General features: G+C 40.3%; 1 protein-coding gene across 4 annotated transcripts in view; it reads left to right on the top strand.

The window, feature by feature from the left end:
* Positions 1-3,038: 3,038 nt before the first annotated feature.
* stra8 (stimulated by retinoic acid 8) overlaps positions 3,039-15,150 on the top strand; it is a 33,512-nt gene continuing 21,400 nt past the window's right edge. For 2 of the 4 annotated variants that reach the window (XM_062982852.1, XM_062982855.1), the window contains exons 1-5: positions 3,093-3,255; positions 8,446-8,643; positions 11,794-11,869; positions 14,280-14,364; positions 14,666-14,803. In XM_062982852.1, coding sequence (XP_062838922.1) covers positions 8,452-8,643; positions 11,794-11,869; positions 14,280-14,364; positions 14,666-14,803 — 491 coding nt within the window. In that variant the 5' untranslated portion in view covers positions 3,093-3,255; positions 8,446-8,451. The other 2 variants (XM_016993730.2, XM_062982853.1) reach the window with 2 other exon arrangements.

Below are 15,150 nucleotides of genomic sequence, written 5' to 3'. Positions count from 1 at the left end.
TCCATTTCTAAACCGAAGAGCCGGCGTTGTCCGTAGACACCTCCAAGGTCATGTGGCCGGCATGACTGCACGGAGCGCTGTTACCTTTCCGCCCGAGCGGTACCTATTGATCTACTCACATTGGCATGTTTTCGAACTGCTAGGTTGGCAGAAGCTGGAACTAACAGCGGGTGCTCACTCCGCTCCGGGGATTTGAACCTGGGACCTTTCAGTCTGCAAGTTCAGCAGCTCAGTGCTTTAACATACTTCGCCACTGGGGCTCCTTCACATAGCTACATAAAATTTCACATTATCTGCTTTGAACTGGGATTTATTTACTTACTTACTTACTTACTTACGGCTCAACCCCGGAGGGGACTCAAGGTGGCTTCACAACATAGGCAATACCTTTAAAAACATAGTATAATATAAACAACCACACCATTAAAACAATTAAAAGCAATTGAATCCATACAGCATGTTAAATCACGTGATCCATAGGCGTAGACTGGGGCCATTCCGTAAGTCAGTTACACATCTTTTGTATCTAATTATCGCATTAGATTTACGAAGGCTTGGTCAAAGAGCCACGTCTTCACTTTTTTGCGGAAGGTCAGGAAGGAGGGAGCTGATCTAATCTCTCTGGGGAGGGAGTTCCATAGCCGAGGGGCCACGACCGAGAAGGCTCTGTCTCTCATCTCTGCCAATCGCACTGCAAAGAAGGTGGAACCAAGAGCAGGGCCTCTCCAGATGATCTTAAATGGCAGTGTGGATTCAGATGACCTAGTTCAAAGCAGATATTGTGGATTATCTGCCTTGATATTCTGGGTTATATGGCTGTGTGGAAGGGCCCTTAGAATTGATGACAGTTTAGAATTGATGAAATACAATATTTGCCAGAGAAGGCTAAAGACCTTGTAAAACTACAACTCCCAGGCTGTCCAGTTTGGTTCAACAGCCAAGGATCAGCTTATTTGCAGAACATAAATCAGAATTCCTTTCAGATCTTAAAACAGGGGTGAAGCCCCTGCTACATTGGCCTGTCTCCCTGGATCTGATCCCAGATTATCTGCTTTAAACTGGATTATATGTGTCTCCACTACAAGATAATCTGGAATAAACAGATACTCTGGGATCTGAGACTAGGATATAGGGCAGTGTAGAAGGGGCCTGAGAATTATTTGGCCCTGACTATGGACTACTCTGGGCTTGACAGCTGGGATTTGTAGTACTGGAACATTTGAAATTCCCACCCTTGTCTTAAAGTTATCTAAGACCCCTTCTACACTGCTAAATACAATCCAGATTATCTGCTTTAAACTGTATTATATGGCAGCATAGACTCAGATAATCCAGTTCAAAACAGATGTGGATTATCTGCTTTATAATCAGGATTATATGGCAATGGAGAAAGGGCCATAGGATGGATATAAACTGCTTTATATCCCAGGATCTGATCCCAGATTATCTGCTTTGAATTGGATATGAGTACGCTGCCAGATAATCCGAAAGCCCTTCCAGACAGGCCCTTTATCCCAGGATCTGATCTCAGGTTTTTTGTTTACCCCAGATTATTTTGCATATGGCTCATATAATCAAATTTAAAACAGAAAACCTGGGATCAGATCCTGGGATATAGGGCCTGCTTGGAAGGGCCGTCAAATATAGGAGTGTTGATCCAGCCATAATTTTGTTAATTTTGTGGTATTTTGCCCATGTGGCATGGTTTGGGGTGGAAGTCTATGCGCTGTTCCTCTTCAGAAACTCAGCACCACCCTCACTTTGTTCTTCTGTTGCATCTACATTGTAGAATTAATGCACTTTGACACTACATTAAATTGCAATCGCTATAGAATCCTGGGAGTTGGAAACTGGTGAGTCCCCAGCCCTCTTTGGCAGAGAAGGATAAAAATACAAACCCCTGGATTCAATAGCATGGAGCCATGGCAGCTAAAAGGGTGTCAAAATGACATTAATTCTACAACATAGATGTAACCACCTTTCCCTGCATCTGGGTTGCTGTAAATTTTCCGGGCTGTATGGCCATGTTTCAGAATCATTCTCTGCTGACGTTTTGCCCACATCTATGCAGGCATGGTCAGAGGTTGAGGGGTCTGATGGAAACAAGGAAAGTGGGGTTTATATATCTCTGGAATGTTTGGAGTGGGAGAGAACTCTTGTCTGAATGACCTTGCAGGTTCAAAGCCTAGCTGCTTCCTGCCTGTGGGATCCTTTGTTGGGAGGTGTTAGCTAGCCCTAATTGTTTCTTGTTTTGAATTCCCCTGTTTTCTGAGTGTTGTTATTTATTTACTGTCCTGATTTTAGAGTTTTTAAAATACTGGTAGCCATATTTTGTTCATTTTCATGGTTTTCTCCTTCCTGTTGAAATTATCCACAATTTCAGCAAGGCTTTGAAGCTGCCAGGCCATTGAACGTGAATCAAGCGGGCCAATTGCAACATTCACACTTGCCTCCAACAGAAAAGAGTTCTTTCTCTCACCGTGATTATTTCACAGATATATAAACCCCACTTGCCTAGTTTCCAACAGACCTCACAACCTCTGAGGATGCCTGCCATAGATGGAGGCGAAATGTCAGGAGAGAATGCTTCTGGAACATAGCTATACAGCCCGGAAAATTCACAGCAACGTGATTCCGGCCATGAAAGCCTTCGACAACACATTAATGCACTTTGACACTCATTAATTGCCATGGATATGGAATCCTCCGAGTTGGAAACTGGTGAGTCACGAGCCCTCTTTGGCAGAGAAGAATAAACATACAAACTCTAGGATTCCATAGCATGGAGCCATGGCAGTTAAAGGGTGTCAAAACCGCATTAATTCTACAGCGTAGATGTATCCAACTTTCTCTGCGTCCTTTTTTTTCCCTTTCCCGCTTTTTTTGTTGCCAGTCCCACGGCCACGCCTCCTGCAGAATCGCTCGCTGGACTCCGGTGCTTTCCTATTGGCTGCCGGCTGACGGTTCCAGCCTTCTGATTGGTTCTCTGCCACTAGCCGGTAAGCTAGTGCTAGGGCAAGAGAGAGCGGGAAAGCAGACGGGGCTGGGAGGGAGGGAGTTGTTTGTTTCCCATAGTTTGGAGGCAGGTGAGCTGGAGCAAGAGGCGGCAGGTGCACTTAATTAAAAAAAAAAAAAAAGCTCCCGCGAGGCACATTCCGGAGAGAGAGGCGCGTGGCGTCTTGTTCACAGAATTGGAGGGCGCGGGAAAGAAGGAAGGGAGCAAGGAATGCCCCTAAAGGGATAGGGGACAAGGAGGCAAGCCTAGTGGGAAAAGGCGGTGGGATCCAACAATAGAAAAAAATTTCAGCAAAGGGGAGAAGCAAAGCCTGGGGGAAGTGTTGGAGTTTGTAGAGGAACATTGGAGTGTTATGTATGTATTTTCAGGACTATCAGGTTTCCAGGATTTGAGTTTTATCTTCCTTTGAGGTCAGGAGACAAATTCATCTTGCAAATAATGTGAAAAGAGGCTTGAGAAGATGTTAAACAGTTAACAAGGCAATAATTGGGTCGCTGTGAATTTTCCTGGCTTTATGGCCATGTTCCAGAAGCATTCTCTCCTGGCGTTTCGCTCACATCTATGGAAGGCATCTTAAGAGGTTGTGAAGTATATCAGAAACTAGGCAGGGGAGGTTTATAGATCTGTAGAAGGTCCAGGGTGGGAGAAAGAACTCTTGTCTGTTGGAGGCAAGTGTGAATATTGCAATTGGCCACCTTGATTAGCATTGAAAAACATTGCAGCTTCAAAGCCTGGTTGATTCCTGCCTGAGGGAATCCTTTGTTGGGAGGTGTTAGCTGGCCATGACTGTTTCGTGTCTGAAATTCTCCTGTTTTCAGAGTTCTGGTTTTCATGGTTTCCTCCTTTCTGTACTACACAGAGAAGCTATTGAAGTCCACAAGCACGTGGACAATTTCAATAGAAAGGAAGAAACCATCAAAATGAACAATATCTGGCTACCAGTATTAAAAAGCTCTAAAATCATAACATTCTGAAAATGGGAATTCCAGATATGAAATGATCAGGGCCAGCTAACACCTCCCAACAAAGGATTCCCCTAGGCAGGAATCAGCCAGGCCTTGACGCTGCAAGTCTTTTTCAGTGCAAATCAAGGTGATTAATTACAACATTCAGACTTGTCTCCAACAGACAAGAGTTCTTTCTCCCACCCTAGACATTATTCCACACATAAAAGCGCCACTTGCCTAGTTTCCAACAAACCTCACAACCTCTGAGGATCTCTGCTATAGATGTTGGTGAAACATCAGGAGAGAATGCTTCTGGAACATGGCCATACAGCCTGGAAAACTCACAGCAACCCACTTTCTCTTAACCCTTGGACATTCCAGGATATTAACTGTCCTTTTTAAGGCAAAGTTTGCTTTGCTGCAGACTTTCCTAAAACGTTGTTTAAAGCCTCACTTTAATATATGTTTACTCAGAAGTTAATTCCATTTGTTTCCATTTCAGTCATTTCTTTCAATCTGGTCCTTCTCAGAAATGACACCTGTAGTATGTACACTCCTGAGGGTGAGGGAATACTCCCCCCTGATCTCCAAATTGACAACAATGAAAAGAGGCTTATTAAAATTAGAAATACATAGTCCATAAGAACACCTTGAGTGAAGTGTTCCTCAGAAATGGCACATGAAGTATGTACACTCCTGACAGAATATTACTCCTTCATTTTCTTCAAAAGCGACTGCCAATAGATAAAGGAGAATTTTTAAAAATTGGAAAAGATGCAAAAGGTAGCCATGAGGCACTTGTGTCCCAAATTAAGTGTGCATAGATTTCAGCATATTTTTTTCCATTTCGGTTACATGTTATCACCATGGCATTGAAATTCTCAATAATTTGGATTTATAATTCCATAGAAGACACTATTACTGACACTTATGCAAACAGGACAAGCCCCATTTATCCTGTGAAATTGATAACTTCATAAGGAGGGGTAGATCAGTGGTTCTGAAATATATCTGATAACACATTCTGAAGTCAGTCAGTTGTTTACATACAGCAATTAATCTATAGAACTGGCATAGTATAGTGGTTTTGAATTGGACTATGACACTTAAGATGAAGGTTTGAATCCCTCTTAGCCATTAACCCATTTATTTATTTTGTGTCAAAAGCATTGCATAAATAAGTATAAAAATGATAAAATGGAGCACAATCAGCTAAATTTTTGACTAAAAACTGGCAACAGCAACTACATTGTCTGGCTTTAAACAATTCTTGCTCTGTGCATGAGGCAAGGCATTGTGGGCAAGCATACAGATGCAGAGTTGTTTGTTTTGCTCCACAGTCACACAAGGTGGAGGATTCTAGTGCAGTGGTTCCCAACCTTTGGCCCTCCAGGTGTTTTGGACTTCAGCTCCCACAGTCCCTAACAGCTGGTAAACTGGCTGGGATTTCTGGGAGTTGAAGTCCAAAACACCTGGAGGCACAAAGGTTGGGAACCACTGTTCTAGTGCCATTTTGCCAGGTTGTCTTTTGATCTGTCCATTTGACTTCTGAGTCTATTCGGGGACTTCTAAGTTGTCCATTCTTGGATTGTCCCTGGAGGAAGACCCTAGTGGGGACCATCCAGTTGGAATTGCCTGATTTAGCTGCCCTGAGGGATACTCTTGCTGTTGTTGGGGGAACGTTAAGAGGAGTGGTGGTTCCCATGAAGCTTTTACTTGATTTGAACCCATTGGGTGAACTTTGGGCAAGCCACACATGCTCAGCCTCAAAGGAGGACAGTGGCAAACTCCTTAGGAACAAATCCATAACAAATATGGTTATAAGGTCACCATATTTCAGAAAGGCATGCAGCAACAATTTTATTATTTCAAAGACCAGTAAGGAGGAGGAATATCAGCAATGAGCAAGATCTATATTCTCTCTATTTCTGTCCTAGAATCAACGCAACTTTGATATATAACAAGAGGGAATTTTATTATAATGAGTTGTTATCCTCTCCTTTTCCATGAGCCTCTTGTAATGTCTTTAGTACCAACAGGTTCTCATTCCAATTCTAAGCATTTTTATTTAAAATTTCAGGAGTTCTGCTTCAAGTGCGTAAGTTTGAAGCCAAGTAATCTGACACAGGGCTCTCTTATGAGGATACACACTGGGATATTTGTGACCTGGAATTGGTTTGTTACAGGGATACTGGTAAATCTAGTCCAACCGTATCTTCTGAAACGTCCTGACATAGTACTAAAGCCGGCTATGCTTTTTCTGTTACTTTCTCTGGTCTTAATTGAGGAAACCCTGTGTGTGATATTTGTGCTTTGTGAGCAATGACTTAACTCACAGAATCACCCTTCTTTCAAAACTGAATTGTCTAGAACACTAGGCTGTTTTTATCCTTTCCAACTTACAGAAACTTTTAGAAACTTACAGTTCACATACCTAGAATTTCTGTTTATGGAAGTGCCACTTTAGCTGTTCATCCTTTGTAAAAAAAAAAAAAAAGAGGGGGGGGTTACTACATGTTTTGTTATTCTAATGCAACATTTTTGCTATATTGCAACGCTCTGACCAATTTAGCCAGACTTCTCTAAGATTTCTAGAACATAGATATCTAATGGGGCCTCTAATCCTAGTCTTATGTGTACATAGTTAATGTTGAGCCTGAGACACAATTGTTGCATAGACATTTCTTAGTTACTCTGTTTTCCTTGGCGATAGTAAACCATAAGTGGTATCACGTTTTCTGAGTTTATTTCTCATTTCTGTCTCCTGAATTCTTTGCTATATGCATATGACCACACAGGGCCCTTGCAGACAGGCCTTATATCCCAGGATCTGATCACAAGTTTTCTATTTATCCCAGATTATCTGGCAGTGTGGACACATATAATCCCATTTAAAGGAGAAAACCTGGGATCATATTCTGGGATATAGGCCCTGTTTGGAAGGACCCATATATGCTCAGAGTACAGTACATAACAATGGATACAGGGAAAAATTTAAGACGTGGCTTTGGGACCAAGCTTTTGACAAGTAATTGGAGCAATGCAATAAGTGCCTACAAATCAATGTGATTGACAAATGGAACAGACCTGGATTATGTTTTGGATGGCATGTTTTGAATTGATGTTTCAGTAATTCATGTTTTAATTACTTGGTCTTAATTGTAATTGTTTATTTGATATATACAGTATGTGTATGGCATCAAATTGCTGCCTGTTGTAAGGCGCCTTGAGTCCCTTCCAGGATAAATATGGAAAATAAATAAATAAATATAAGGCACTTGAATAAAGTTCTGTTAAAGGGTGTGCTAACTTATTAATATCAACAATCCTGCTTTATCATTGGGTTAGGTAGGCGCTTTGGCACCAAGAAACAAGTGTTGATAACAAAGCAAAAATATATTGCGCCTTCCCATCCACAATCCAACCAAAGTTTGGTTGTTTAGGAATGTTCTCCCACTGCAGTGGATTTAGTCCTTTTTTGCTCACAATTATGTTTTACTTTCCTTGACTACCATATGTCATCCCCCCCCCCCCAAAAAACAAACAAACAAACACATGAATTGTTATGCAAAGGGAACATGTAGCACCTTAGAGACTGGAGCCCCATCTACGCTGCCATATCATGCAATTTCAGAATGCAGTTTAGGTACATTGAACTGCATTACAGTTTATGAGTCTACACTACCATATGATGCAGTTAAACTGCAGTATGAGTCTACATGATATTGCCGATGTAGATAGGGCCTGAGACAAAAAAGTTAGGAGCATTTGCTTTTGTAGACAACTTCTTCAGAAGCATGTGTTATTGCATGCTTTCAATATGTTTTTGACAAATGGTAACCCTAAGACAAATCTATCGTGGGGGTATCTTGGCATGATTTGATCGTAGGTGATTTCCCTTTGCCTTCATCTTTCTCTCAGACTTGCCCAAACCTGTCCAGTTTCCATGGCTGAGTTGATATTTGAACCTTGGCCTCTTTAGGTATAGTCCATTGCTCAAACCACTTCATACTAGATCTCATTACATGAATACAAAGAGCCAAACATTAATCTAATCATTTTAGCATGTAATGAACACAGCTCAACAATAACATCAATTCTTGGTGTCTTGGTTTTTAGGCCTGTTCCTGTGCTTATTTGGTGCGCTGATTAAGAAAATTGCATTGGATAGATGACATTAGCTCTAGTTTCTTCAATATGGCTATCATGGTTTTCTATGAGCAAGCAGATAAAGACTGCTATATAGCATATGTTCTGTATTTCAAATACTAGAGCTGAAACGGAAACTGACACAATTTTTGGAATCAGCCGCTCAAATATACCCAAAAACTGGTCTAACTTTTGAGGCATCAAAATATGTGTTGGCCAATGTAGTAATGTGAAGAGCAATGGGTTTCATGTAGCTTTCAGTGTTACCTCTGTTTTGTTCCACTGATTTACTGGCAGTATTTTTTTAAATAATGAAATACTATTGTTTTGCAGTATTTGATGGAGACAACTACCAGTTGCAAGAGCCCCTATGTCAGAGTAACTCCTAGGAAGCGTACATATCTACAAAAGCCAGAGCCTCAGGCTCGGAAAAGGCGTTCATCTCAGCCACGTCCGAGAACTACCCTGGCAGGGCTTTTCAACAACCTACGAGAAAGAATATATTCCCAGCAAGAAAATTCTGTATCAGAGGTATAGAAATAATTCTGCCCTAGATACTAAACATTGTTATATTTCCTAAAACATTTACATATTCCATTTATAATGATTTATGGGCCTTAAATTTTCTCATATGTAATTATACTGAGCTGTTTATCTTAGTGCAAATGTTTCTTTCTGAATAAAATTGGCAGAGAACATTGCCTGTCAGATTTATGGATATCTCATTTATGGCTTTTTCTAGCTTTGCCTGAAGAAGATTTTTAATATGGCTGGAATTCATGATCACGATTACAAACGCATAGTTTGTTTATTTGTTTAGTCGCTTCTGACTCTTTGTGACCTCATGGACCAGCCCATGCCAGAGCTCCCTGTTGGCTGTTGTCACCCCCAGCTCCTTCAAACGCATAGTTATGCAAACATAACTGATTCATATTCACAATCCCTATATATTCAGTTGCATGAAGTATGTAGGGATTGTAAATGTATCCCAGTCCTGACTTGAAGCCACTTGAGACCCCTTCTACATTGCCATATAAAATCCAGAATATCTGCTTTGAACTGGATTATATGGCAGTGTAGACTCATAAAATTCAATTCAAAGCAAATAATGTGGATTATCTGCTTTGATAATCTGGATTATATGGCAGTGTAGAAGGGGCCCGAGTCTGTTCTCCTATCAAATTGGGATGCATTAGACTGATATTTCCAATCTTCCCATGAGTGATCTCTGGTGCTAGAAAAAAATATGTTGTATTTTGTTTCTGACTGTTTGCATCTGAGATTACTTGAGGAACGGTGTATCCTAATTGGTGAGAGAACAGACTCGTCACTCATACCAGCTGTTGCCTGATAATGCTGGGATAGGTATGAGATGGTGGAATTCAGTAGCTGCTTTTGTTATGTATATTTAAGTATATGTAATAAAACTTTATAGCACAAACTAGTATAGAAGTGGGGCTATCACCTATGGGGATAGTTGCTGTCGTGCAATGCTGAGTGTAACCTCTTGCTGGTCTGCCACCTCCCCACAATAAACCTATCCCCTCCTATTGATGCGCAAACTCCTTCAGTACCCCCTCATTGCACCACTATTTCATAACATACCTGGTGCAATGATCCCTGGCGGCTTCTATGTCAGCACAGAAGTGATGCTGGGGAGCAGAATTGTTCTCTTCCGACAACCCCCTTCCAGTATTTAAAAATAGATTAAAATGTTTTTTTACTAATTTCTTTAAAAACTTATGGAGTACAGCCATGGGACCACAGCATGGCAAGGCGTCACTGTCGCTGAACTAGTAAACATGTGATGGTCCTGTTAAGTTTTCAGAAATTTGTAATAACATTAATCCAGCCAATAGTAGCTTTATGCAATGAAAGACCAAGTATCTGATCTAGCATCTTGGGCATATCCTTATGATGTCACCGCTTTGGGTGCAGTTTAGAATAATCTCTGTTAGCCTGAAGCTTTGATTTAGGACTACTTTCCCCACCTTGACATCCTCTAATTGGCTACAGTTGCAAGGAAGGTACACTTGGGCCTGTGTCAAATCAAAGGACAATTCATTAAGCAATACAGTAGCTTCAATTGCTTTGTAAGGACCAAAATTACCTCTGGCATCTATACTGGTTGCAGGTGCTACATTCCAAACTTGGACTTCAAAGACTGGTCCAAAGGGTCATTATATGAAGGATCACAGTACATAACAAAATTTGAAAAAAAATCTGTTCCTGGTTTGAACCTGTTATTACCTGTTTAATTGTGCGATACTTACTTTGAAAATAGTTGTTATACTCTAGAAACTTTGTGGGTTTTTTTGGCTGCCACAAATTATGGGCCCTTCCACACAGCCATATAACCCAGGATATCAAGGCAGAAAATCCTGCAATATCTGCTTTGAACTGGGTTATCTGAGTTAACACTGTCATATATTCCAGTTCAGAGCAGAAAATGTGGGATTTTCTGCCTTGATTCTGGATTATGTGGCTGTGTGGAAGGGCCCTAAATTGAATTGATTGAGACTCTATGAGATATTCATTGAAAATTATAGCAAAATGTGTTTCCCCATGTTTTTATGATAGAACCAATTAGGGAATGACATGTATAATCCAAGAACAAAAATTGTGTTACACAGGGCCCTTCCACACACCCATATAACCCTGAATATCGACGCAGAAAATTCCACAATATCCCCTTTGAACTGGGTTATTTGAGTCCACACTGCCATATATTTCAGTTCAAAGCATTTAGCTGTGTGGAAAGGGCCATAGTGTAGGTTATCGGCAAATAGAATTTGAGATATTTGCTTACTTTTCAGCAGTTTCAGCCAACTTGGTATAGCTGTAAATCATAGCTTTTTGATATTTTGACCAATTTAAACTTTTAGTGTAGATATGCTGTTTGTAGGTGTCATATAGTACTCTATTCAGAATAGTGGGCCATATAACCCAGAATATCAAAGCAGAAAATCCCACCATATCTGCTTTAAACTGAGTTGTCTGAGTCTACATTGCCATATATTCCAGTTCAAAGCAGAAAATGTGGGATTTTATTCAACTGTGTGAGCCTTAGATTACTTTTTTAACTTGCTGAGGATGAAAGGTACAGTATACAGTGCTTGCTCAAACAAGTTCTCCTGTTCTCCCTTTGTGTCTGGTTAAAGTTAGGCAGATGTCCTGGCTAAGGTGGAATCAGTGTCAAGCTGGACTATATTTATCTTAAAGTAAAATGAGACAGTATTTCAGGATCACTTTTTCTGATCACCATGCAAAAAGTTGAACTTGTCTTTCTCATGGATGCTGCTTGCATGTAATAGGTTGGCCATGTACATAATAGATGGCACAAGATGGAAATTTTAGCCCTCTACTGTCACATGACTGTTACTAAACTTGCATGAGGCACATGGGTACAGTACGTGAATCGATTTTTATTTATTAGTGTAGAAATGTTCTAAAGAACAAAGGGAAAGTCAAAGTAATTTTTGAACCAGAATGAAAAGCAGTCTTTTTTCTTGACTAGACAAAAATGTAATTTACTTTATCTCTCTTTGTTGATTTCTTCCTGTTCTTTTCATAGTCTGATGCAGATAAAATACAAGATTGGTCAGGAAATATAAATTGTATTGAAATAGTAATCAGCAGAGAACATGCATAAATTAGCTCTTTTTCTGTTTTCTTAATTAGTGCCAGGTTTTATGTAAAGCTAAGAATTATATCCAGGAACTGGAGCAAACCTTGGATAACTTGCTGAGGATGAAAGGTACAGTATACAGTGCTTGCTCAAACAAGTTCTCCTGTTCTCCCTTTGTGTCTGGTTAAAGTTAGGCAGATGTCCTGGCTAAGGTGGAATCAGTGTCAAGCTGGACTATATTTATCGTAAAGTAAAATGAGACAGTATTTCAGGAAACACATTGTCCTAAAGTAATATGTACCAATAGTAGCATTTTCAAGGACAGGCGGAAGGTGGGGTTATTAATCCTTTTATGCCACTTGTTATTGTTTTTGCTGCTTCAGATCAAGCTGCTTTCCCTTGGACATAAGATTAAAGCTCCACTGTTGAAAAATCTCAGTTTACAAAAGTTGCTTGCAGAAGAGAACACATAACGAAGTTAAGCACCCCGCCTCCTGATCGCCAGTCCTCTAAAGTCTCACCCTGTGCCCAATGTACTGTGGCAAATACATGTGTGCTGATGGTGAATAGTTGTACCTTATAGTACAATATTGTACCATTAGTATTATATAGGAACTCTGCATTTCTCTTGTTTCACTCCCTGATGGTCATAGTGGGAACTCAAGAAGAATTTTCCATCATGGCCTCCTCCGTTCCGTCCTATCTAAGCTATTTCCATGGACAAACTGTGCAGTCAGCTTCACCTTTCTATCTATTTCCTTCAGAAGATGTATGTGGGTGTGCAATGTCTCTTTTCCTTTGGTCGAAGGCTTTCATGGCCGGAATCACTGGGTTTCCAGGCTTTATGGTCACATTCCAGAAGCATTCTCTCCTGATGTTTTGCCCACATTTATGGCAGACATCCTCAGAGGTCCAGACCTCAACCTCTGAGGATGCCTGCCATAGAGGTAGACGAAACATCAGGAGATAATGCTTCTGGAGCATGGCCATACAGCTCGGAAAACTCACAGCAACCAAGCCTCTTTTTCTGTTTTGTTTCCTTGGCTCTGCTTCAGTCTGCTTTCCTCAGAGGCGGTCCAACCATAAGGCGAAATAGGCATTTGCCTGTGGCGCCATCGTCCCGGGGGCACCATCGTCCTGGGAGGAGGGCACCACTCTCCACCTCCTTCTCTTTCGGGCCTTCCAGCGGCCGCGCTGGGCCTTCTGGCCAGCGCAGACCCACCTTCGCACCACGCAAGCCCACCTTTGGGGCATTCAGAGATTGTGAGGTCTGTAGGAACTTGGAAGCTAGGTATGTGGGGTTTATATATCTGTAGAAGGTCCAGGGTGGGAGAAAGAACTTTTCTTTGAAGCAGGTGTGAATGTTGTAATTAATCACCTTGATTAGCATTTAATGGCCCTGTGGCTTCAAGGCCTGGCTTCTTCTTGCCTGGGAGAATCTTTTTTTGGGAGGAGTTAGCTGTCCCTGATTGTTTACTGTCTGGATTTCTTCTGTTTTCAGAGTGTTGTTCTTTATTTATTGTCCTGATTTTAGAGGTTTTTTTTTTTAATACTGAGGGCTATCTGGGTTATCTAAGTCCACACTGCCCTATATCCCTGTTCAATGTTTAGTGCTAAATTTGCAAATATAGTAATTCCTACATAACATTACCATGTATTGAACTGCTTTTTCTATTGATTTGTTGTAAAACATGATGTTTTGGTGCTTAATTTTTAAAATCATAATGTAATTTGATGTTTTATAGGCTTTTCCTTTATACTTCCTTATTATCCAACATTTTCGCTTATCCAACGCTTTTATTTTTCAGTGATTGGTTTGGGGGGGCGCCAAAATTCTGTTCGCCTACACTTGAAAAATACCTAGGGCCGGCTCTGGCTTTCCTCCAAATACTATGTGATGTATTGGTGAATAATGTAGGTGGTTCTGAGTAGGGTGGCCTTCTACAGTTGACAAATGGTGATTTTGTCAGTGCCAATTGTTTTTAAATGTTGGCTAAGGTCTTTAGGCACTATACCCAGTGTGCCGATCGCCACTGGGACCACCTTTACTGGCTTGTGAATTATTATTATTACAGTAGAGTCTCACTCGCTTATCCAACGTTCTGGATTATCCAACACATTTTTGTAGTCAGTGTTTTCAATACATCATGATATTTTGGTGCTAAATTCGTAAATACAGTAATTACTACATAGCATTAATGCGTATTGAATTACTTTTTCTGTCAAATTTGTTGTTAAACATGATATTTTGGTGCTTAATTTGTAAAATCATAAACTAATTTGATGTGTAATAGGCTTTTCCTTAATCTCTCCTTATTATCCAACATATTCACTTATCCAACGTTTTGTCGGCCCGTTGATGTTGGATAAGCGAGACTCTACTGTATTATTATTATTATTATTATTATTATTATTATTATTATTATTATTCTCTGTCCACAACTATCCATATCCACTTCACTTTATTGAGGTAAACCAGATGAGAACCAAGCCTCATAATGTGTCAGTTTGTGATCATGGTTCTTTCTACTGGCAATAGAGGTCTTAAATCTGGAGGATGGGAACCCATCAAATATGGAAGAAGTAAAGGAAGAATACATCAAGACATACTTCAGCAATCACAGGTAAAACATTGGAAATCCAAACATGTCGAATTATCCACTTTAAGCATGAATGAATGTAGAGCCAGATCTAAAAAACAATGAATGTAGAGCCAGATCTAAAAAACAGGCCATTTAGCACAGTTATCAGTCCCATTCCCAAACTCACTTTATCTTTGCCTCTTTCTGCCAATGAAGAATTATTTTGCCTAGTTTCAGGGTCCTGGCAGATCATTAAAAAATGGCTCAAAATAAAGTCAGTTAGTCCTCAATCATGCACTCATTACAAACAAGGAAACTGATCTTAATTTCTCCTGCTTTCTAGTCTAGAGCCCTCTTCAAGTAACCCCACGGTGTGGTATGTGGTCCAGGAAAAGGAGAAGAACTCAGCAGAAGGAGATATAAATCTAAGGCTTACCCAGTCACCAGTTACCTCTTCTCCTGACCTCATGGAGTTTGAACGGTATGTGAAACAGCATTTTGAGTCCCACCTCCATCAGGTAAAGTATTATTATATGCTTTTATTAGATATGGAACTCACAGTGAGTAGTGTCCAAGGTCATGAATGGTGGGTTCACAAATGGCGGGCAGGAGGGGAAAGAATATTGCAATGTATCTGGGGGAACGTCATACCTATATTAGATGTATTTGATTATCTCTAGATGTTTCTACTTTTTAATATTCTATATACCATTAATCTTACTTAATAAAAACATTTAAAAGTTTTTAAAAAGAAAGAAATATTTTTTCCTATTGGCTGCAAGATTGAAAAAGTTCAGTGGTACAACTTCATTTATTTACAGTGGTCTA

The sequence above is a fragment of the Anolis carolinensis genome, chromosome 5, assembly GCF_035594765.1.
Source record: "Anolis carolinensis isolate JA03-04 chromosome 5, rAnoCar3.1.pri, whole genome shotgun sequence".
Classification (NCBI taxonomy): Eukaryota; Metazoa; Chordata; class Lepidosauria; order Squamata; family Dactyloidae; genus Anolis; species Anolis carolinensis.
The sequence above is the reverse complement of the archived record's forward strand: the minus strand, read 5'-3'. Positions and strand labels throughout refer to the sequence as shown.